Genomic DNA, 23,161 nt, shown 5'->3' with positions numbered 1-23,161 from the left:
TTTTTCTCCGCGTGAGAAAGACGTGGAAGAGTGCCACCGTCGGTAGGACGGGTCGGCCCGGCGCATCGGAGTAGCCGTCGTGGTCGCGGCTAGCAGCGCCGGCCACTCCGGCGCCGCGTCGGCAACATGGGAGCATGTCCACCCCCCCCGACCGCCACTTCGCGGTCCGTCACCCTGGGGTGTCGACGGGCCCCCGGGGGCGACGGGGGTGCTCTCCGGCCGCGGCGGCCGAAAACGGGGACCTCCAGTACGGTCCAGTAATGAAGTGATCCACTCCGGGTGCACCGGGACCCAGCTGTGAAGAGTCCGCAAGGGTCCGTGCCAAAATGGCCAAAATCAAGCCTGGTTTGGCCGACTCTGCAGTGGCCGCAGGCGGTGATGGCGGACGCCGACGAGCCTCACGCGCCGGGCCCCACCTCAGACAGTACCTCCGGTGGGCTGCATCCACTCACTGCGGGGCTGCTCGCTCGCCATGATAGTCAACGTGCACCGACGGCGACCGCCCTCTCGAAGCGCCGTGCTGACAGGCCAGCCGCCGAGCAGGAGCGAGCAGCCGTTCGAATCCGCGGTGCAGCGCCGCGGATGGCGAACCTCGAGCCGGTGGAGAAGACCGCGGTCGTGTCGGACTCGACCGGCGCCGATGCGGTGCCAGCAATTCGGGCGCGGCCGACTCGCTCCAGTTCGGCGCAGCTCGCCTTGGAGCCCACCGCGCTCTTAAATCGCCTCGAGACCATGCTCCTCGGCAACCAACCCGTCCCCGCACCCTCCAACGAGGTCAGCATCGTCGGCGAGGTCACCAACGGCATCATCATCGCCGCGAAAGCTGCCGTAAACACGCTCTTTTCGTCGCAGCGGCGCGGCGCGCTGATGGCTCTCCAGATAAAGAACCTGAAGAAGGCTGCGCTGGCGTACCTTGTGTGGGACCTACGCGGCGAGCTGGCGGGCGCGCGACTCGAGCAGGCGGTCGTGTACGGCAAGCGGCTCGAGACGCACGCGAGCGGCGTGGACAAGGAGTTGGGCAAGTGCAAGCGGCGGCAGGCGGGCGCGGAGGCGCTTCTCGCTGTCGTTCCAGAAACGTTGCAGGACGTGCCCACGCCAGAGGAGCCCGCGGTCGAGGAGGAGCCGGCGGTCGAGGACCTGCCGGCCAGCGACTCCCGTCCCGACGACGCGTCTTCGGACAGCGATCGGGAAAGCGTCTTCGAACGTCGGGTGACCCGTCGGATGATCGACGCCGGCCTGAACGAGGCGCAATTCGATGATATGCGGAACGTTTACGGGATTCAGCTCGCCCACGAGGACAAGTGCCACGAGTGTGCCAAGCTGCAGGCTCGGGCAGTGAAACTGTATGATATGCTCCTCCCGTACCTCGAGCGCGACTGGGTGCCACTGGAGGAGGCATTCCAGCGGCTCGACCTTATAGCTGCTCGGGAGCGCTCGGGTACCCTGGGTCGTGGGTATGATAGTGACACAACATATGTGTGATACACTACCAAAACAGGGCCGCGGGGGGGCGTTGGGGGCCGCTGGAGGGCCGCTAGACCCTTCCCGGGCCCCTCCGGGTGGGTCCGGGTGCACCCGGCTTGATCCAAGGGTGCCATTGTGCTCTACTACAAAAGTTGTGTATGATGCCCAAGTCTCAGGCGCTGGATCCTTAGCGGAGCTGAGTTCTGACGGTGTGAACACGAGCAACCGGAGTGACGACCGGGACCGGGCCGCACGCCGGGAGTGCCCCGACTAGCAGTGATGGGCGCGGACGAGCGAATGAGAGGTCGCTATCTGTGGGAGATGTGTTATTAGAGACTAGGACTGCCTATCTCTCACTGAAAGGAACCTCTCATTTGCTCGTCCGCACCCGTCACCGCTCACGGAGTGCTCCGCGTGCCGCACCGGCCGCCGCCGGCCGCCGGCCGCTCACGGTAACGGAACAGTGTTACTACTCCGCAACGTTGAGCTGGATCATACTGAATAGTGCTCCTGAAAGCCCTCTCTGGGCTCTGCCACACAGTAGCAGCTCACGACTAGCAGCTGTTGTGGCTGTATTTGTAGCCATTTTTAGGCTTCAACTTGGTCCCCAAATAGTAGCAACACCTCATGAAAATCAGTCAAAAAAGCCCCAAAAAATCGGCGCCTGCGGCGGGCCTCCTGGGGCTGCGCCCCAGACCCCCTTGATTGGTGGGGGGACCCCCCCCAAGAGCACCCCCGTCGCCCCCAGGGGCCCGTCGACACCCCAGGTCCGTCACAGCGCCTCACGGGTGGCGCGAGCCCGAGAAGCCCATCTACATCCGCTGCGCAAACAACGACTACCTCAAGGCGAAGGGCGTCGGCACCGCGTACGCCTTCGCGCTGGCTGACCCGACCAAGCCGCAGGACACCAAGGTTGTGAACACCGAGTGGGTGAACGTGTTGAAGACCGACGACCGCGCAGCCGTCTAGTCTACGGCCACACACACACACATAGTGTCCTTACCACCCCTGGACTGCATCTGCGCAGTTTCGTACCGCTGCGGCGCGGTTTTGCAAAAACCGTTCTGCAGCGGCGCGGTTTTGCCCTTCACCCGCAGCCCGGATTGATAGTCATTGTGGGTGTGGGGGCCGCGGGCCAGGACTTTTGTTTGAACAAAGTTTTGACAGTACATTTCTGTCGGGCCTTGGAACAGCTTGTGAGTGGTCACTGAAGACCTTCACAGTTGGTGGCGGCGGGGCAACGATCCCCGGGACATTACGACAACATGTCGTCGACGGACAAGCTGGTGATTCCGGCCTACAAACAGAGCTCCGAGCGGGAGTTCAACGAGTGGTTCCGCAACCTGCGGACCGCGGCGAAGCAACACAAGTACCTCCTCGACATCATCGAGGTGGGCACCATCCGGCCGGGCGCGGAGCGCGAGGCCGAGGCGGTCGCGCTGCACGTGCGCTACAAGAACATCGGCACTGCGGACGGCCTCATCCCGGCCATCATCGACAAGTACTTCGGGGACCTGGCGGTGACTCTGTCGCGCCAACTCTACGGTGCGCTGCAGAACGCCGTCAAGGACGACGACACGCTCGCCGAGATGTTGGCGGACGAGGACGCCGACCACTACGACGACATCAAGAAGGGCATCGCGGCGATCAAGTCGCTCATCGAGTCGGAGGACACGAACTCCAAGAACGTGCGCACGAAGGCGCTGCGCGCGGATCTCGAGAAGGCGTACTCCCCCGACGCTCTCAAGGACCTCACGTCCGCGAGCCTCGCCAAGTTCAAGACGGGCATCGAGCAGGCGAACAAGTTCCTCAAGGGCTCCCAGTGGCACCTCCCCGACGAGGTGATCGAGGAATACATCCTCGACGCGATCGCCGCCAAGGGGGCCACGCTCGGCGCAAACATGCGCGTGCAGATCGGCATGCAGCGCCAACTCGCCGCGCAATCGGGCAAGACGTACGGCCTCAAGGCGTCCACGCTCGCGATGCAGGGCATCCTCGACCAAGACAACGCGGACCGCGCCAACGAGGCCAAGGCGGCTGCGCAGGCGGCGTTCGAGGCGGAGATTGCCTCGCAAGGCGTGCTCAAGGAGAAGCTCGCGGCCGCCGAGTCCCAGGTCGCCGCTCTCCAGGCGCAGATCAAGTCCGACAAGGGCGGCGGGGACCGCGGCGGCCGCGCAGCCGCTGGGCGCAAGCCGTGCCCCCACTGCAATGGGTTGCACGGTGGCAAGTGCATCGGCGACCTCATCTGCAAGGGGGTCCCTGTCGCCAAGGTGCTCGAGGAACTCCCCGACCGCATCGACCACGAGGCGAAGGTGCGCATGGCCCAGTCCTCGTACAAGAAGGTGTGCGCCAAGTCCCCCGGCCGCACCCTCCCGCACGACCCCTTCAAGAAGTCGGACTCCACCGCGACCGACCACGAGGAGGTGCGGGCGGCGCTGGCCGACTCTGTCACCCGCACGTTCGACCCGGACGGCATCGTCGGCGGCTTTGTCGCTGGCGTCGGCACCGACCAGGTCGAGGACACCTTCCCCGACTCCAACCCCACCGACACGCTCGCCATCCTCAAGGCCAAGACGGCGGCGCGCAATGCGGCGGAGGCACGGGCGCGCGGCGGGCTGTGGGTCAAGTTCACCTCGTTCGTCACCGCGCTGCCTCGCCCGTACATCGGCGCTTCCATCCTACTCGTCCTGCTCGCGTGCCTCATCCCGGTCTACATGGGCTCGCCTGCCTCGATCGGCACGCCTGTGGCCGACGCCGTGGACGAGCCCTCGAACATGGGCGTGATGGTCGAGTCCGTCACCGCACTACCCCTCGAGCTGTCCACCGGGCCGGCGACTGGCTCAGGTGGCGGAGCAGAGTACGCCATCGAGGAGGACCCGCTCCAGCCGATCTACCGCAAGGTCGCGGGCGACATGTTCCGCGCGGTGAATAACATCGACGTGCCCAAGACGGTCCCGCTCGTCCTCTCGTACACGTGCATCATGCTCGCCATGTACGTGGCGCGCATGGACGCGATGCAGGCACACGCGCTTGTCGGGCATGTCAAGGTCGTCGACGCGTACGACACGACCGCCGGTGTGAACATGCCGGGATCGTATGCCGCTGGCGTCGACTCCAAGGCGGGCATGAACATGTTCCCGACGCCCGACTACTTCCCTCGCGGGTGGCGCGAGCCCGAGAAGCCCATCTACATCCGCTGCGCAAACAACGACTACCTCAAGGCGAAGGGCGTCGGCACCGCGTACGCCTTCGCGCTGGCTGACCCTACCAAGCCGCAGGACACCAAGGTTGTGAACACCGAGTGGGTGAACGCGCTGTACGCGCCCGGACTCGCCATGCCTCTCGTCAGCGTCAAGGAGTGCAAGGCGCAGAACATCGTGGTCCGCTTCGACCTCTGCCCACCACGCCTCAACTACCCCTCCGGGCAGACCATCTACTTCGGGGAGGACTTCAACATCCACCTGATGCCGCTCGGCGCATCCGTCGGCGCCAACGCCGCCAAGGCCATCGTGCGCGGCAAGCCGGGGCGGCGCCCGACGGATGGCACCTTCTGGCGGCACGCCCTGTGCATCTCCGGCGACGCGCTAAAGGACCTCAGCAAGATCGCGGACGGCGTGCCAGACCTCTCCAAGATGGACCGCAACGAGGGCCTCGACGACGCCGCGCTGCAGGCGAACGCCAAGTACCACGCGCGGCGCAGCACCGGCCGGCCACTGGCCACTCGCTTCGGGGGCTCGTCGCACTACGACCTCTGGTCGCCCAAGGGTGTGGTAGGCGTCGATGGGCACTGCTACGCACTCATGGTCGTCGACGAGCACACCAGCACCATCACGCCGTACATCCTGCAGACCAAGGGCCAGACGCCTGCCTACCTGCGCAAGTACTTCGCCGAGAACGAGGGAAAGGACGGCCACACGTTCCGCGGAGGAGTTGCGTTCTGCGACAACGAGGTCGTCCTCAACTCCAGCGCCGTGCGCGAGCTCTGCCTCAAGTACGGCATCACCCTCCGCAACAGCTGCCCCTACGAGCCGTGGCAGAATGGGGCGTGCGAGCGTGCGAACGCTACCTGCGGCAGGATCGTGCGGGAGATGATGGCACGCGCAGGGGGGCATGGCGCCGCCCAGCTCTACCAGTACTGGGGCTACGCCTGGGTGTACGCGGCCACCATCGCCAACGCCACCTTCGCCGTGCGCGACACCGGCAAGTCAGCGTACGAGCTCAAGACCGGGCAGCGCCCCAAGATGAACATGTTCTACCCGTGGGCGTGCAAGATGATCGTCAAGTCGCCCTCCCACCTTGTGGCGAACGGTGTCTCACCCACGGGCGAGATGGCGGCCTTCCTCGGCATCTCGCGCACTTCGCCCGGCTGGAAGTACGTCATCACCGAGGGTCCGCGCAAGGGGCACATCGGCACCACCACGCAGGCGACATTCTGCGTCAACGAGCTCTGGAACGGCATCGAGTACCGTGCTCCTACCTCCGACCTCACCCCGACGGACATCGAGGGCGCGTGGCCGGAGCCTGTGACCGCGGACGAGACGCCCGACGAGTCGGACAAGGCTACGCTCGACAACAACGTGACCCGCGGCGACTCCGTCTTCCTCCCCACCACCGACAACCACGCCGGGGGGCTGACCCTTGACGAGGAGGTGGTGATCATGCCAGACCCGGCCAACGACGGCAACGTCAACCCGCCCGCAGCGGGTGCGCCTGCGCCGCGCACCACTCGCAGCCGCGGCGGCGTCTCGACGGGCGAGTACAACAACATGCTCAACGCCCGCCTCGCCGCCAATGCCACGCCCTTCGGCATCTGGGCGGCTGCGGCGGCCGCATCCCCATCGTCGTCGGTCTACCGCAACACCACGGACCAGTGCGTCGCGTACATGTCGAGCGTGGACGGCCAGATCATGCCCATGCCGGACAACATCGTGCCCAAGCACTACAAGGACATCGCCAACATCCGCGACCCCAAGCTGCGCGACGCGTGGTACAAGGCGTATGACACCGAGTTCCTCGGCCTCATCCAGAACGGCACGCTCAAGCCCATGCGCCGCCCCGCCAAGGTGCGCGTCCTCCCGCTGAAGGAGATCGCCTCCCGGAAGTCCGACGGCCGGTGCAAGTGGCGCGGCTGTGTCATGGGCAACCTGATGCGGCCCGGCGTCGACTTCACCAAGACCTTCGCGAGCGTCGTCCGCTACGGCACGACCCGCACCGTGCTCAACGTGGCCGCGCAGGAGGACATGGAACTCATCACGTGCGACCAGCCCATGGCGTACACCTGGGCGGAGCGCGGGGAGGGCGAGACCTGGTACTGCGAGATGCCGAAGGGGCTCAAGGGCAAGCCCGAGTACTGCTACATCGACCCCATCACCGGCGAGGAGAAGGACATGGTGTGCGAGGTCGGCAACCTCTACGGCGCACCATCCGCAGGTAACGCTTGGTGGAACCACGTCAAGTCCATCAACAAGGCGTTTCCTGGGCTCGTTCAGTCCGAGGCGGACCCGAGCTGCTTCATCCTCACCCGCAACAGCACGAAACTCATCGTCGTCATCTACGTGGACGACTTCGGCATCTTCCACTCCGGGACCACCGCTGGCAAAGCGCTCGCGCACGAGTACATCGAGCACTTCAACAAGCACGTCGGCAAGCCGCTCAAGGTCCACGAGGGAAAGGTGCACGAGTTCCTCGGGCTCACCATCACCAAGACGCAGACCGGTTTCAAGCTGTCTGCCAGCAAGTACATCGACATGCTGCGCGCGCGCTTCTTCCCCTCAGGCGTCACGCACGCGGGCTACAAGGTGCCCGCGGACAAGGACCTCCCGTCCATCGTCATCAGCGCAGCCGAGAAGAAGACCGCGCCCGACCCGCAGCTCCTCCAGCGCTGCCAGTGCCTCATCGGCAGCCTCATGTTCGCCACCAACGCGCGCCCCGACATCCAGTACACCGTCTCGCAGCTGGCGCGCTGCATGGCTTGGCCCGACGCGAACATCGAGGCCGCCGCCGAGCGCTGCCTCATCTACCTCATCGGCACGCAGGACCTCGGCCTCCACTACGAGCGCGTTGCCGACCCCAAGCTCTTCGGCTGCTCCGACGCGAACTGGTGCACCCGCCAGAGCACCTCCGGCTGCGCCTTCAAGATCGGCACCGCGATCATCTCGTACTTCTCCAAGAAGCAGGGTCACATCTCCCTCTCGACATTCGAGGCCGAGATCTCTGCCGGCACGCTGGCGGCTTGCGAGGCGGTCCACCTGCGCTCGCTCCTCGCGTCGCTCGGCTACAAGCCCAAGGGCCCGACCGTCATCAAGATCGACAACACGGCCGCGCTGCGCGTCGCCGAGGACCCGGTCATGCACGACAAGACGAAGCACATCCTGCGCAAGGAGCTCAAGATTCGCGAGCTCGTCGAGTCCGGGGAGGTCAAGGTCGAGTACGTCGAGAGCCTCAAGAACTTCGCCGACTTCTTCACCAAGCCGCTCCCGCGCAAGGAGTTCGAGTCGTTCCGCAAGGAGATCATGAACGACACCGCCTAGGACGGCACAGAGGGGAAACGCCGACTTCCCCTTCATCAAATGTAGTCGACAACCGGCAGTATGGGCGCTCCTGGAGCTCCCCGAGTCACTTGTATGTTTGTCCTCCACCCTTGAGGAGGCTGCGCAATTGTGCGCGCGATAGTAGGAGATGTAGGAGTCGTCTAGCTTCTTCAGATCCTCAGCCTCGCTACCCGATGCGAGGATGGGGGGCTGTTGAAGACCGACGACCGCGCAGCCGTCTAGTCTACGGCCACACACACACACATAGTGTCCTTACCACCCCTGGACTGCATCTGCGCAGTTTCGTACCGCTGCGGCGCGGTTTTGCAAAAACCGTTCTGCAGCGGCGCGGTTTTGCCCTTCACCCGCAGCCTGGATTGATAGTCATTGTGGGTGTGGGGGCCGCGGGCCAGGACTTTTGTTTGAACAAAGTTTTGACAGTACATTTCTGTCGGGCCTTGGAACAGCTTGTGAGTGGTCACTGAAGACCTTCACATTGTTTGAACAAAGTTTTGACAGTACATTTCTGTCGGGCCTTGGAACAGCTTGTGAGTGGTCACTGAAGACCTTCACACCCTTCCGCACGACCCCTTCGCCAAGAAGTCGGACTCCACCGCGGCCGACCACGAGGAGGTGCGGGCGGCGCTGGCCGACTCTGTCACCCGCACGTTCGACCCGGACGGCATCGTCGGCGGCTTTGTCGCTGGCGTCGGCACCGACCAGGTCGAGGACACCTTCCCCGACTCCAACCCCACCGACACGCCCGCCATCCTCAAGGCCAAGACGGCGGCGCGCAATGCGGCGGAGGCACGGGCGCGCGGCGGGCTGTGGGTCAAGTTCACCTCGTCCGTCACCGCGCTGCCTCGCCCGTACATCGGCGCTTCCATCCTACTCGTCCTGCTCGCGTGCCTCATCCCGGTCTACATGGGCTCGCCTGCCTCGATCGGCACGCCTGTGGCCGACGCCGTGGACGAGCCCTCGAACATGGGCGTGATGGTCGAGTCCGTCACCGCACTACCCCTCGAGCTGTCCACCGGGCCGGCAACTGGCTCAGGTGGCGGAGCAGAGTACGCCAGGCGCAGTTATCAAAATACAGCAGATATGAAGGCCGGCCCTCACCCCGGACCTGCTGATAAAGGCGTGCGAAAGAGCTATTTAATACGAAAGCAGCGAATCAAAGTGATGGCCTGCCGCAGGCGAAGAAAATTTAGGGTTTGGGGTTCCCCTATGCCAAAGAACTCGAGCGAGGATTTCGGCGGCCGGCGCGCCGAGCACAGCGGTTCGCGCTGCCTGTATGCTCGCGCTGGTTACACCGTTGCTGTGGCCGTCTTCGTCCGTATTGTACACCGAGCTGGCGCCACAGCAGAGTACAACAACACTCAACAGCTCGAACGAGCTGCTCCACTGGTGGGAGTGGTGGTAGGAACGAAGGCGCACCTGTCAGCGACTTACCGCCGTTCATTCCCGTCTCTCAAAGCTGGTTACACCGTCGATGCGCACATCGAGGCGCTCGTGGACGAGAGAGATGTCGCCTCCTCTTTCGTCCCGGGGCACTGTTCACGCCGGTAGGCCCCGTACACTGCCAAGTACATTAGCCTTCATCTCTCCTACCGCCGGCCGGGAGTGCAGCCGCCACCAGTGAGATTGTCCTCGACGTTGGCACCTGCGAAGTAATGAACAACAGGCAGTGCGTCATATGGCGCTATGATAGCCCTGCGGTGGACGTCCTCGACGCAGACGAGGCGGAGCTCATCTGCGCGGCGCAGATCGCCGACTGTCTCTCTCTCCCTGCGCGAGTGGTTGCACCACCCTGGATGAGGCATCTGGGCTGGGGCAGGGCCGTCAGTAGAGGAGGGCGACTGAGGGCGCGAGGCCACCAATCGTCAAAGTCTGCTGCTGACTGACTGTCAATCACTGACTGAGCTATCGCATCGGCGGTACTAGTAGGGTTACTACGAGGTCTCTGTGCGGGATGTGCTGGGGGGCTGCCCCCCAGTCGATTGCCGCATAGTTCGTCGTATTAGCCCTATCATAAACCTCTTATTCACACCTTGCACTTTGAAAAAAGAAATGTCCAACTTTTGTCGAAGATCCGGAGGGTTTATCGGAGCATCACCCAGCGCCATCGAGCAGCCATCGAGAACAACAAGACTTTGGCGAGCCAACGCAGCCGAGAGATAAAATCTTCGCAAGAGGAGAGCCTAGAGTCTCTTGCTAGAGCGGTGCAGCCAGGCCGCACAGCGCGAACTCGCCGTACTGAGCCTAGCGCAGCGCGAACTCGCCGTCTGAGCCTAGCGCAGCGCGAACTCGCTCCTGTCGCTGCGCAACCCTAGCCGAGCTCCATTTTTTTGTTTATGCCTTCGATATGAAACAAACGCAAGGCAGACACACGCATGACGCATCTCTCTCGGGCCCCAGACATCCCGCTCACCCGCCACCACCGCGCGCACCAACACCGGCCGAAAGAAAGAAAGAAAGACGTACAACAAAGGAAAATATTACCGGCGCCGCGGCGGGCTACAAACAGGCGCTATGCTCACGCTAAGTTGTGGAAAGTGACCCCCAGCCTGGAACACCCATACCCCCGCACCATCTCCGTCGCTTGGTTCCATAACCTCTGCCACAACCGGGAGCGGCCAGGACTCATAGACTCGGTCGAAAGACCCCAGATAGGCATCCATGCCTCTCTGGACAGGGTGGCCCGCCACAAGGACCCCAGGAATTGCGACTCGCCGCTTTCCTCCCGCTGTGATTCTGTGTGAGCTCTGTGTCTTGATTTGCCAACGATATACCTGTGCTAACACCGGCCGAAAGAAAGAAAGACGCTCGCGCCAAAGGAAAATTCGGAGGGGGCCGGACGAGGCGCACCCCGAGGGCCCCACTCTTTCCCTCGCATAGCGGCCACTCTTCGGATCGCTGGTCGAGCGACCCGGGGGATGCCCCGCGCGCCTGACCCAGGCGCGAAAACGAATCTGCGAGGCGTGGCCGCTCATGCGGCCCGATGGGGAGGAACGGGGCGAGCCCCCTCCAACCCACCCGCGCTAGGTCTCGGGGGACGAAGGGGTCACACCCGACGACCTCGGGAACTAGCCGGGGCAGTCGGAGAAGGGGCCATCCGTGCACTGACGGTCGGCCGTCAGAAAACACGCCTCCGTGGCTCGGGTTACACCAATCCTCGCTACCCAACGCGGCCAAAGGATATCCACCTCGAGAACCTCGAGAAAGGATGTTAGGCGCCGCGGCGGGCTACAAACAGGCGCTATGCTCACGCTAAGTTGTGTCGCCGCCTCCGCTCTCGCCCCATCGACGCGGTGCATCTTCAAATCGGAGGCGCACAGTGCCACCTTCGACCTCTCCCCGCTCGCGACGGAGCACGAAATCAAGTTCGACTCGGGACTTGGCAATCTCTTGGCCGACTTTCCCGGCTTTGTCAGCGGCCCGCAGCAGTCGCTCGTGCTCTCCGTGTGCGGCCCCGACGCGCCTGGCGGCCGCGAGTTCTCCACCTGCCATGGCGAGCACGCCCCCGGCATTCTCGTCGAGCGCACTCCGCCGCGCTCTCCCGGCCCGTTTGGCGATCCGATTCTGGCAGCCTTCCTGGGCGGCGGCGCCGGCGCGAGACCCGCCGAGCCGGCGCGCACGGCCTGCGCGGTACTGGGTCGGCCGCCCGCCAAGCCCGAGGTGGTGCTGCTCGACGCCGACCGGCCAGAGAGAGGGCTTCAGCTCATCTTTGGCAAGGGGGATGAGTGCAGGCCCGGCCAGCGTTACTCGCTGCTGCTCATGCTGGAGTGCAACCTTGCGGAGCACGGTCTCGGCTCGCAGATCCCGGCACGCGTGCAGACGAGGCACCACTGCGAGTGGGTGGTGTCCATCTCCACCGCCGCCGCCTGCCCTGTCAACGTCGGCGCGCTCTGCGCGCCAAACTGCCCCCGCAACTGGCTCGGCGACGGCGATTGCCTGCTTGCCCTGCTCCTTGATCCACTGCCGCTCGTCGGTCTGCACCAGGAAAGAGATCTCCCTTAGGCGAGTGTGATCCCGGCTGCGACTCCGAGGCTTGCGGCCACGACGGCGGCGATTGCGACGCGCGCTCGCGCACCAACGCCGCCGCCGCCCAGTGCGCGCCCGGCTGCGTTGAGTCGTGGCGCGGCGACAAGGAGTGCGACGAGGAGTGCAACACGGCACGCTGTGGCTTCGACGGCGACGACTGCACCGGCGATTGCGCGCCCGCTTGCGCCGCGGCGTGGCTCGGCGACGGCGCTTGCGACGATGATTCCACCCGGGGGTTTTCCCGGGGGGGGGGGGGGGCTCTCTCTCAAGAGGAGGGGCCCCACCCCTTTGGGCGCCCCAAACCCCCCGCGGGGGGGGGGTTTTCTCCCGGTTTGGTGTCTTCCCCGGGGGGCCAGGCCCACAAAGGGGGCCCCCCCCCCCCCGGGGGCCCCCCACCCCTTTTTACTTTCCCCCCCCCCCCCCCCCTTTTTTGCCATTAAACCCCATGAATTTTCCCCCCCCCCCCCCCCCCCCGCCGCCGCCGCCGCGACCGCCACACTCCCTGTCCACCCGGGTCGCCGTCCTCTTTGCCATTGAATCCCCCCCCCCCCCTCTCGAGATGCAACGTGACGGCGTGCGGCTTCGACCGAGGCGACTGCGTGGCGGCTTGGAAGCACGACGGCGCAAGCCGTGGCAGTGAGGAGGGCGACGGGAGGGTCGGCAAGTCGCTCGCGGCGCCGCAGACTGTCGTGATGGAAGCGCGCGTGGGCGGGGTGCACTTCAGTGCACAGGTTGACAACCAGACCGTGATGAGCGCCTTTGGTGCGGGCTTCCTCCTCCTCCTTTGCACTTGCGCCGCTCTTTGGGGAGTGATCTGCTGGGTCGCGGTGGAGCAACGGCGCCGGTATGAAAGCTACGAGGTGGTTGGCGGCGTCCGTGCTGGTGAGACGTTACCGCTCCAGCCGGCATCGCCACGCGCGGCCTCATCGTCACGCCCCGCTTCGCCGATCCGCTTCTGGAAGGAGTGAGTCGCGTGAGTCGCGTGGATCGTGGGCGTTCGCGGGATGACACGGGTTGTGCAGTGGGTGCGCGGGCGATGGGTTGGGGACTGGGGGCTCGGCGGGGGGCTTAGGCGTGCGTGTCGTGTCGGGGCTCTCGGATGGTAATTGGTATTTGTGCGCGGCTTCAAGCATGCAGCTTGTGTGATGTGTCATGTGTGCAGGCCCAGTTTAGGGGCGAGGTACGGCTCTAATACGCTATATATACTGGGCTGGGTTTTTAGGCTTTGTGGGGTTGGCACTCCCATCGACCCTCATGACCTCCTGCGGTCTCTGAGATGGACACCAGTGGGTGTGGGGCCACAGCCAGGATACACTCGAAGGCTGGGTAAGCAGTAGAGGTCGATACTCGACGCGTCCCACATGGTCTGTGTCGCTGTCGGCACGCTGTCGACAGGACGTCGAGCGACACCGGTGGCAGTGCCACCCAGGAGTGGTCGGGCGGTCTCCCGTCATGAGAGAGCCATAATGTGATCCGTATGATGGTTCCTGACAACCGCCTCAGTCAACTTTCGTCACAGTTCCCGCTCTGAGAGGAGCTGAGGGTCAGTTCGACAGCTGGAGCTGTGTCGCCGGCGTGCGGCGGCCTGCCTCCGGAGGTGCCTCTGAGGTGGACATTTCTTGGTCACCGTGAGAGTTACTCCGGAACTTCAACTGAGCACGCGCACCGGCCAGGGCTACAATAGTGCCGGCAAACCCCGGAAAGTGCGGCAAAAATAAGCGGGTGCACGTGTAGGCGCGCATCTTAGCCAAGGCTCGCGCCTACACGTGTAGGTGCTTGTGTCAGATACGCGCCCACACGTGCAGGTGCGAGCCCTAGCTAACATGAGCGCCTCCACGTGCAGATGCGCATTTGGCAGCTCGAATATAAGCGTCTACTCGTGCAGGCGCTCGTTTTAGCTAAGATACGCGCCTACACGTGTGGCCGCGTACATTGGCTTGAGGTGATATACGCACTTGGTGTGTGATCGATACATTTTTTAACACCTTAGGTCTCAGGAGAGCTGGAGAGGGCCGCAGAGGTTGTATTCGAGTGGAAGGCTGAGTGAGCAGTGAGGTGGGAGGTCAGGTAGGTAGGGGACTGGGCGGTCTACACGTGTGCAGTCCTTTTTGGGTTGACAGTTGAGCTCAGTGCATGACTTGCCCGGGAGGGGGGGGGGGTATACGCGCGGCCACACGTGTAGGCCCGTATCTTTACTAAAACGAGCGCCTGCACGAGTAGACGCTTTTATATTCGAGCTGCCAAATGCGCATCTGCACGTGGAGGCGCTCATGTTAGCTAGGGCTCGCACCTGCACGTGTGGGCGCGTATCTGACACAAGCACCTACACGTGTAGGCGCGAGCCTTGGCTAAGATGCGCGCCTACACGTGCAGGCGCTTATTTTTGCCGCACTTTCCGGGGTTTGCCAATAGTGCCAGTGAGGCGGAGGCGCGAGTCGGAAGGCCGCGACCGTCAAGTGTTCCCTTCGTTTTCCTACAATCGCTGTGAACCCAGCCACGTATTCTCTGCGGGCTCTGCGCGCACTGCCGCACGGTGGGCGCACAGACCACGGTGGCGGGAGAGGGAGTGGAGAGCGAGCGACACAGTGCGGTGCGGGACCCCGGGAGTGTGGCAGTGGCGAGTCAGTGGGGGCCTCTGAACTGAAGGTTGTGCGCTGCGGTCCAACTTTTTCTCCTCCTTATCCCCTAAACGGCTACCGAAACGGGGTGCCCGGAAGGGCGATATCACGGCGGCCTAACTGTGCCTCCGTGCGCTCGCCACATACCCCCTGCTGCCCGAGGGTCGTGTTAGCACTTTATTGGGCACATACAGAGGCGGTGGGAAGCCACCACGTTCCCTTCAAATTTCCCGCCACCGAGCTCCGGAGCGCGCTCTGCACGAGCTCCTGGGACGCGGTTTCGTCTTTCGATCGCAGACGGTCGTTGCACGTCGGCGCCCCAGTGAGGTCCGCCGTCATAGGTGTAGCACGCTACTAGACACACTGCCTCCAAGTTGAGCGGTGGAAAATTGTGACGAAGCCACGCACCGAGGCGCCGGCGTCCCTCTGGCAATCTGCCACCGACAGCAACACGCCTTTGATCACCGGCTGCTTGCGCTCCGCATACTCTCCAGAAGCTGTTGGTTGTGTGGCTGGTGATACTTCTATCAGCCTTCCTCATGCACAATGTTGCCGTTGAGCTACGAGGCTGCAACCCGTCGTCATTTGAGTTTGCTGCCAGCCACACACAGCGCGTTCCTGCTGCACGAATGGTTGGACAGGTGTGAACAACACCTCGTGGGGGCGGCACCGCAGGCGTCCATTGAGGGGTCCAGGTGATAAAAAAAAACTGTTCAAGTCTTAAAGGCAAAACACAACGCTCTGCGGTTGGTGCACCCCCCACACTGACACATTCCCCTCATCCCCTACCCTTGGCTGAGCACATCTACCTGCGAGCTAGCCTCTCCGCATTTTCTCTTCCAGTCATCCGCCCGCGCCGCGCGCCATCTCTGGGCGTCTAGTGCAGCCACTGACAGAGCTATTCCGAAGGAGTGGTCGACGCCTCGCCTAGAGTTCGGGTGGACTTGCGCACTGCTTAGCCCTGAGGGGGGAGTGTGTGTGAGGTGGTGTAATGTCGTCCCGTTTCAGGCGGCAGGTCAGGGGATTAGCCGGGAGGATTCGGCAGCTCAGCCGGGGGCTGAGCGTCTGCAGGCAGCCTTCCGCTCGCGCCGAAATTCACAGCCCTCCCGGGCCGACGGGGTGCTCCTTGGATCGGGCCCCGCTCCCCGCTTTTCCTGTACCTGGACTGTCCGGGTCAGGAGGGTGAGAGTATTGGGTGGGCGAGGGCAGTACATCTGGCGGGTGGGGATTGAGGGACAGCAAGAGGGCTGATTGGGGGGTCAATGGGCGCGCGGGCGGCGCTTCGTGGTCCTGGGCGAGCAGGGGCAGTGGTTAGGAGTCTTGGGCCTGGAGATATGAGGATTGTTGAGATGTCATGCGAGAGCGGTAGGTGGGCGAAGGTAGCGCGGCTGGAGAGTGGTGTCCGAGGGACAATGATGAGTTGTCAGTTGGGGCGCGAGACGCGCGGGACAGTGTCGGAGGCGGCCAGTGAGGTAGGGTTGGCTTTGAGCGGTGCAGCGAGTGTGTAGTCAAGCGTGGGAGCGGCGCCCGAGCACCGGATTTTTTTGCTGTGCGAGTCGAGTTCGTGGCCGGTGCGCGGGAGATGAGTTGTCAGTTGGGGCGCGAGACGCGCGGGACAGTGTTGGAGGCGGCCAGTGAGGTAGGGTTGGCTTTGAGCAGTGCAGCGAGTGTGTGGTCAAGCGTGGGAGCAGCGCGCGAGCACCGGATTTTTTTGCTGTGCGAGTCGAGTTTGTGGCCGGTGCGCGGGAACCTGGCTGAAAACCCGCGCATCCGGCCGGTTGTGCGACCGAGGTCGCCGATTGTACGACCGAGGTCGCAGAGCCTTGGCGACGCGACGCGCACGTCGCCAAGGAGTTCGTAAAATGTCCGAGGTTTTTTCGGGGGGTCCAGGTGATAGCCCTGGGCGGACAATCCATACGCCTAGTTGGACTTCAGATCGCCCGATCGCGTCCCGGTGAACTGACGTCGGATTTGTGACGCCGCCGCACCGCGCCGCGCGCGGCCGGGGGCCCTCCGGAGGCTGAGGATGGCCGTGGCGGACCGAGACGAGCTCTGGGAGGTAAAGTGTCAGTGTATATATTGTAGAGGCTGACCACGTGCACAATATCTCTCACTCTAGCTAAGCCAGGGGAGGCTATTCTGGGCGTCCACACGGCTTGCACTGGTGACCCTCGCGACAAAGCGAGCGCGTCCGGCAGAGCGACTGAAGAATCGAGGACAGAGTCACAAATCCCGCTTGTTGTGCATGTTTTGAGGTCGGACAGTGCTGCTGTCTTCTCCACGCAGCAGCCGACGCCACCAGGCCTCGGTAGCTGAGCAGCAGGAGCCTCCTCGCTGCTGGCAGAGTTGCGCCTCTGTTTGCCGCCGCTAAGAGATCGTTGTTGCGGGAATCCAGGGAATCTAAAGGAATCTAGAATCTGTGGGTCCGAGATTCGATCTGGGACCTGAGCCGCTCGGGACCAGCTGCACATGACTCGGGGCCACTGCCATGTCGCAGACGACTGCTGGATCGGCCGTCGCTGCGACCAGCCGCATCAGCTTTCTCTTTCACAGAATTGGCGAAGTTCCCATATGGGAACCACAGCCGTTTAGGGGATTTATTTTATGCTCCGGGGGCTGCGTCACAAATGTCAAATCTAGCCCTACACATCCGAGTACCGATAAATGGAAACATCGATGGCGTGCCCCCTCCACAGACCTCACGCGCCCTCACCTTCCCACGACGGTCCCCAGCGACCGCCCGAGGCGGCCGAAAAGCTGTCAACCTTGCGCCAGCACAGGAGCTTCTGCTGCCCATCCTCGACGGAGAGCTCGAGAGTGCCGTCCTCCATCAGCCTCGCGCCTACAAATTGCGGCGGCGGCGTGTGTGTCCTAGACGCCGCCCAAAACTACAGAGGATTTGAATTGGCTCTCGCGCCGCGCATCCGCACGCCGCCGTACGATTGGCGCGACGCATCGCTCGCCTCGAGGCCGAGCTGCGAGTCTTGCAGCACCTGATTCAACACCGCGCGCTTACGGACTCGCCCTGCTGCCGGCCCACAACCGGCACCGGTTGCCCCGCGCCTCAAAGCACGCCATCGGCGAGTTGCAGTAGCACACGTGGTAGACGCGGCCCTCGTGCATGTGCCACCGCCCGCTGTAGACAAAGTGCCAGAGGCCCTTGAGCCCCGTGACCTGTGCCGAGTACCACGTCTTCGAGTAGAAGATGCGCCCCTTTGCGCCGCCAGGGAAGGGCTTCCCATCGTTGGTCATCGAAGTGAGCTCCCACAAGCCAGCCAGCTTGCGGGCCACCGCTCGCGACTCGTCGCTCGGGGGTGGCAGCGGCGGCCACTTAACCTGGCTGGACAGCCGAAAGTGGGAGGACGCAGAAGGCGAGGACACGAGCATGTTGAAGGGAAAGACGGTTACGGAGGCGGACTCCTACACAGGCGCTCAAAGGGGCTCAGGGATGGGCGGAAGCGGGAGGGGCAAGCCGAGGGTGAGGGCACTCCTCTCCGGTCAACGCCATCTGCAGGGCGAGAGGAAGCCAAGCTGGGTGGTGGCTCGGCCGACCTCCCTCCCCGTTGCCTCCCATCGCCTGCGAGTCGGCCTCCGGGTATGCGGGGTACCTGCACGAGGGGGGGGGGGGGGGGCAAATCTCGACACCACACCTCGGCATAACCCCCGGGGAACGTGGGTAGGCAAGACCGAGGGTAGGCGTCCAGGCTCGGCGGCGATGCGGAATCGAGCGGTGAGCCCGCCCATCGCATGACAAGGGCCGTGTCGATGAGCAGCAGAGCCCACCTGACGACAGTGCGCAAGGTGTGTAAGGAACGGCGTCCGCTGACAACAATGGAGGACGGGTCGGACGATGTGAGGGAATGCAAGGGAGAGAGAGCAAGGCTGTGCGCCCGATCGGAGCGGGCAGCCGCTCGAGCCCGACCGCGGCAGCCCACGTCTCTAGCACCGCTGCCTGGAGGCAAGGAGGCAAGTCGCACGCGTGAAAAATGATATGGGTGTGGTGCGAGGGTAGGGCGACGGCTCACCTCGCCGGTGGTTTGCCCTGAGTAGCCCTGCAGCGTCCTCAAGTCAAGAGTCCCGATACCGGCAGCGTCGTCCTCGGGGGCCCACCCGAAGCTGCGCCAGTCGAGCCGCTTCGCGAGGACGCGCCAGCAGATGGCGCGGCTGGTGTACGCCTCGGCGGATATGGTGCCGACTGGCAGCTGCTCGGCCTGCAAGCGTGGGCGTGAGCAGTTCGGGGAGTGTCGTGTGACCGGGGCCTGAGCGCGCTGTGCGTAATAGCGCGCGTGCCGTGTCGAAGTAGGATGCAGCGCCCTCCAATCCGTTGCCGAGCATCCGTCGCGAAATATGCGAGAGGAAGGACATGGCGGCACTTGCTCCCCTTCGTACTACTACGGTCCGGTGCCGCATGAATGCCTGCCCAGGTGTGAAGTGTCGGCGGCGTCGACGTCGGCGTCGGCGCCCGCGGGGTAGGAGGAGAGAACTCGGATATCGGCATCTCGATTGCCGCCTCGTCGTCCCCCTCCGCGACGATGACGGCGAGCTTGACGGTGGTGACGCCGTCCTCGCCGGTGTCGAAGGAGGTGTGATCTTCGCGCGCGCGCCCGTCGTGGGCGAGCTGCGCCACTTGCCGACCGGCTGTCGGGGGAGGCCCACTGTCCCTTTCTCGACGACCCTGCAGAGCCGTGAGCTTGTCGGCCCCGTGGCGGGGGGTGCCCGGCTGCCGGGGCCGATCCTGGCCTCCTCCCTCCCCAGCGCTGATGCTGTGGTGAAGGCGATGCTCTTGGTGGAGTTCTTCTCCAGGATGAGGGTGTCACCGGTCTCGAGGCTCGTGTGGAAATCGCTTGGGTTCATGCTGGCCAGCTCGCCGCGCGGCGCGCGTGGCGTCCTGGGGCGTCGTGTCCGCGAGGGTTGGCAGCTGGAAGACCATCTCGCTTTGAGAACTGATAGCAGATAGGTTGGCGCCTGTCTGAGCAGGAGCCGACGCTAGTCGGGAGCTGTGTCAGGAGCCTCGTGGCGCTCGGATGTCCCGCGCACAAAGTGGCGGGCAGCGGCGGGCGCGGGATAAGGGTTCCCGCCCGCTAGGCGCTGCCCTCTCACTGCGCCGAGGCTCGACCCGCTTCTCCTCAGTTCACTAGCACAAACTAAAGTTTGTTTAACATGAACAACACCTCTTGACCACGGCGCCGCAGGCGCCTGTTGATGGGTCCAGGTGATAGCCCTGGATGGGCAATGCATACGCCTAGTTGGACCTCAGATCGCCCGACCGCGTCCTGGTGCTCTGCGGTCGGATTTGTGACGCCGCCGCACCGCGCCGCGGCCGGGGGGGGGGGGGGGCCTCCGGAGGCCAAGGATGGCCGTGGCGGACCGGGACGAGCTATGGGAGGTAAAGTGTCAGTGTATATATTGAAGAGACAGATCGTGTGCACAATATCTCTCAGTCTAGCTAAGCCAGGGGAGGCGATGCCGGGGCCGTACATACAGCAGCTTGATGGTGCTTCGCCGGCGTGCGTCCCGGAGCGATCCCGGACGGGGGTCCAGGGGAGGAAAATGGAGGACAACGCCGACACCGCTCTGATTCGACTTTTGACTTCAAACAAAGACAGTGGCACGCGCCACAGCGCGGTGCGTGCCACTGTCAGGAGCGGATCCGTCAGATAGTCGTGTTCACGCCGGGATCGTGTCCTCCACAACCTGGGCAACCATTCAGGGCGACGAGTAGGGGGGAGCGCAAGGGGGATTCACCCTTGGGGACCCGCTGTGTGCGGGGCGGGCCCCTGCACACAGCTGCCCAGGGACGACGGCAAAACCCCAAGGGTGAAAAGGGGGGATGCCTGGGTTCTGGCTCGTTACCAGATAGGGGGCCAACTGATATTGCGGGCGCCAACCGCCAGGCGTCCTCGTCGTCCGAGTGGCTGAGCTCGAGACGCTCACAGCTCGCGCGACTACTTATGTTTTCGTAAACGTTGTTTGGTATTGCTAAAAATCTCTCTCTTAACGTAGGTAGTCATGGCCCCCCGCTGCCGCTCGTCGCACACACACACACACACTCACTCACACACACGAGTGCACCCGGGTGCGGGGGCTAAAATATCACCAAATACAGTTCCTATCCCGGTAAAGATCGAGTGATTTTTTTGTACATATTTTGGACGCGTCCCACTCCTGTCCGATCTTCTGCAGTCCGTCGTCCGATAGAAGCCGTCGTCCGCGCTCTTTGCCTGTTGAGTGAATCGTGCGTGTGTGCGTGCGTGTACCTGAGCCCTGGCTGTTAGGCTGGCAGGTGCTGTCAGGTGATCTGTCGGGCGGTGTCGGGCACTGTCAGGCACTGTCAGGTGCCTCTGTCAGACCAGCTGTCAGGTGCTGTCAGTGCTGTCGGGTGCTGTCCGGTGCTCGTCTGACAGGCGAGGTGCTCTGGTGCTGTCAGGTGCTGTCGGAGCTGTCGGGTGGTGCTGTCAGACGCTGTCGGAGCTGTCAGAGCTGTCAGGCTGCAGCTGCTGTCAGACGTAGGGCCGGTGCTGTCAGGTGCTGTCAGGTGGTGCTGTTGGGGTGCTGTCAGGCTCTGACACTCACCAGCCACACTTATGACACTATCAACAAGAGGAGACCGCAGCCAGTGAGAGTAGATCCACACAGTAGGTCTCCTGGGGAGCGCAGATGGCGGCGCAGGCGCAGGCCGCGGCGGCGGCACAAGCGGCGGCGGCCACCCCCACCCAGACGCCGTAGGCACATACTGTGGCCCCAGAAGGCTAGCTGGTAGCTTCATTTGTAGTAGCACAGCCGCCGGTGCTAGGGGTCCGCAGAGGTGAGGCGGGAGGGTTGAGAGTCAGAGAGACCCATGAGACCATCCCATGACCACATGGACCACACTCACCTGCTGTGCGTCTGTGCTGCTGTCAGGCTGTCAGCGCTGCTGTCAGGCCACTGTGTGCTGTCGGGCTGTCGGGCAGCTGTCAGGCTGTCACGTTAGGGCCTGACAGCGACGGAGCACCTCGCCTGTCAGACTCTGCTGTCAGGCTGTCAGATACGTGCTGTCAGGCTGTCGGAGAAAGTGCTGTCAGCGCTGTCAGGCTGTCGGGCACTGTCAGGCGCTGTCCGGGGTTTGCTGCGGTCAGGCGGCTGTCAGACCAGGGGGCTCAGGCGTGTACGAGAGACTTTTGTTGTAAAATTCTAACTCACTCATGAAGCACGAAGAGCAGCTCACTGCAGTGACCGCACCAGGGGTTGTCGTTGCGGTCGATGAGAGCGTAGCCAGCCAACGTCATGCGCTCACGCAGCTGACGAAGCTTCAGCCCTTTGCTGGGCAGGTCACCCTTGTTGAAGCCAGGTACGCCCATTGACGCGTGGGTCTTGAGGTGAACCTCAACGGCTATCTGCTGGGGCAAGCTGCTCCGCACCGATGCTGCCCTCGTCACCTGCTCCAGTACAACCCACTCCCACCCTTCAACATCCATTTTTAGGATGGCGATGCGGGGCGGCGGGCGAGCCTGATCGATATCCACAGCACCACCGCTGTGCAATCGTGCTGCTCTGAGCGCAAGCTCCGAAATGGATGTCCAGGTGCGAGCATGCTCCGTGTCGGCAGGTCCAATGCAATACGGATGAAAGGATACCCGCGAGTTGTCTGGCTTGTTGGTTGCATTGGCAACTGTACAATCAAATGTCGCGATGTGACTTGTTGTACAGGCAAGCATCTGCTCCTCAAAGCCAAACTCGTTGTTGCTACCAATGCTCACGATCACGTCGTCTGGGCGCAGCCCATGCACCATCATGCTGCAAAGTCTTTTGTCATCATCACCCTGCTTGGCCCCTTTGACCAACTCTAGCCGCGAGCGAGCAGCGCGAAGAGGCAGCGTCGCGCATGCTTGCGTAACGATGGTATGACTGAGGGAGGCGGCGGTAGTAGGGGCGGCGAGAGAGAGGATTAGGGAAACGGCGGCTTGGGGGGGGGGGGGGAACGGCGGAGGTAGGAGGGGGAACGGCCAAAGAGGCGGTGGAGGTGGCGGGGTCGGGGGGGCGAGGGGGGGTCGGTAGGGGAGGCGGCAAAATGGGGGGGGGGGGGGGCAAAAAAAAAAAAAGCCCCTGAAGGGGAGGCGGTCCAAGCGGGGAGGGAGGGGACAACCCCGGGGAAAGCGGTAAAAGAAAAAATTGCCAGGGAGGTTACCGGAAAAGCCCCCCCAGGGGGGGAAAAAAAAAAGAAGCCGAAGGGGGGAACCCCAAAGGAAGCGGCGGCCTCCAAAAGGGGGGGGGGGGCCCCGCGAAAAAAAAAAAGGAAAATTAAAATTCGGGGGCCTCCCCCCGGCCCCCCCTTTTATAGGAAAAGGGGGGCCCCCCCCCCCCCCCGGAAAAAGGGGCCCCCCCCGTCCCTCTAAAAAACCCCCGCCCCCCAAAAAAAACCAGGGGGGGGAAGAAAATCCCCCCCACAAACTTTTCAAAAAGAAGTTCTTCCCAAAAAAAAGGGGGCCGGTTTGCCCCCCCCCCTCCTTTGGGGGGGGAAAAAAAAAA

General features: G+C 63.5%; 3 protein-coding genes across 3 annotated transcripts; 2 read left to right on the top strand and 1 right to left on the bottom strand.

Moving 5' to 3' along the window:
• Positions 1–582: 582 nt before the first annotated feature.
• On the top strand, positions 583–1,482 carry EMIHUDRAFT_228442 (hypothetical protein; the record flags this gene model as incomplete). The annotated part of the gene is made up of 1 exon (XM_005787035.1): positions 583–1,482. One exon carries the CDS (start codon positions 583–585, stop codon positions 1,480–1,482), a length of 900 nt encoding a protein of 299 aa, XP_005787092.1.
• A 9,773-nt stretch (positions 1,483–11,255) lies between these two features.
• EMIHUDRAFT_228440 (hypothetical protein) lies at positions 11,256–13,006 on the top strand (the record flags this gene model as incomplete). The annotated part of the gene is made up of 3 exons (XM_005787034.1): positions 11,256–11,985; positions 12,015–12,273; positions 12,598–13,006. 3 exons carry the CDS (start codon positions 11,256–11,258, stop codon positions 13,004–13,006), a joined length of 1,398 nt encoding a protein of 465 aa, XP_005787091.1.
• A 5,180-nt stretch (positions 13,007–18,186) lies between these two features.
• EMIHUDRAFT_441227 (hypothetical protein) lies at positions 18,187–19,029 on the bottom strand (the record flags this gene model as incomplete). Its single annotated transcript, XM_005787033.1, has 5 exons — positions 18,947–19,029; positions 18,682–18,867; positions 18,547–18,608; positions 18,344–18,439; positions 18,187–18,264 (listed from the first exon to the last, which is right to left on the bottom strand). Coding segments are annotated over exons 1-5 (495 nt in total), but the record flags the coding sequence as incomplete, so codon positions are not given.
• Positions 19,030–23,161: the final 4,132 nt, after the last annotated feature.

The sequence above is a fragment of the Emiliania huxleyi genome (assembly GCF_000372725.1).
Source record: "Emiliania huxleyi CCMP1516 chromosome Unknown EMIHUscaffold_147, whole genome shotgun sequence".
In the NCBI taxonomy this organism is placed as follows: domain Eukaryota; phylum Haptophyta; order Isochrysidales; family Noelaerhabdaceae; genus Emiliania; species Emiliania huxleyi.
This window is presented reverse-complemented; position numbering and strand designations above follow the sequence as displayed.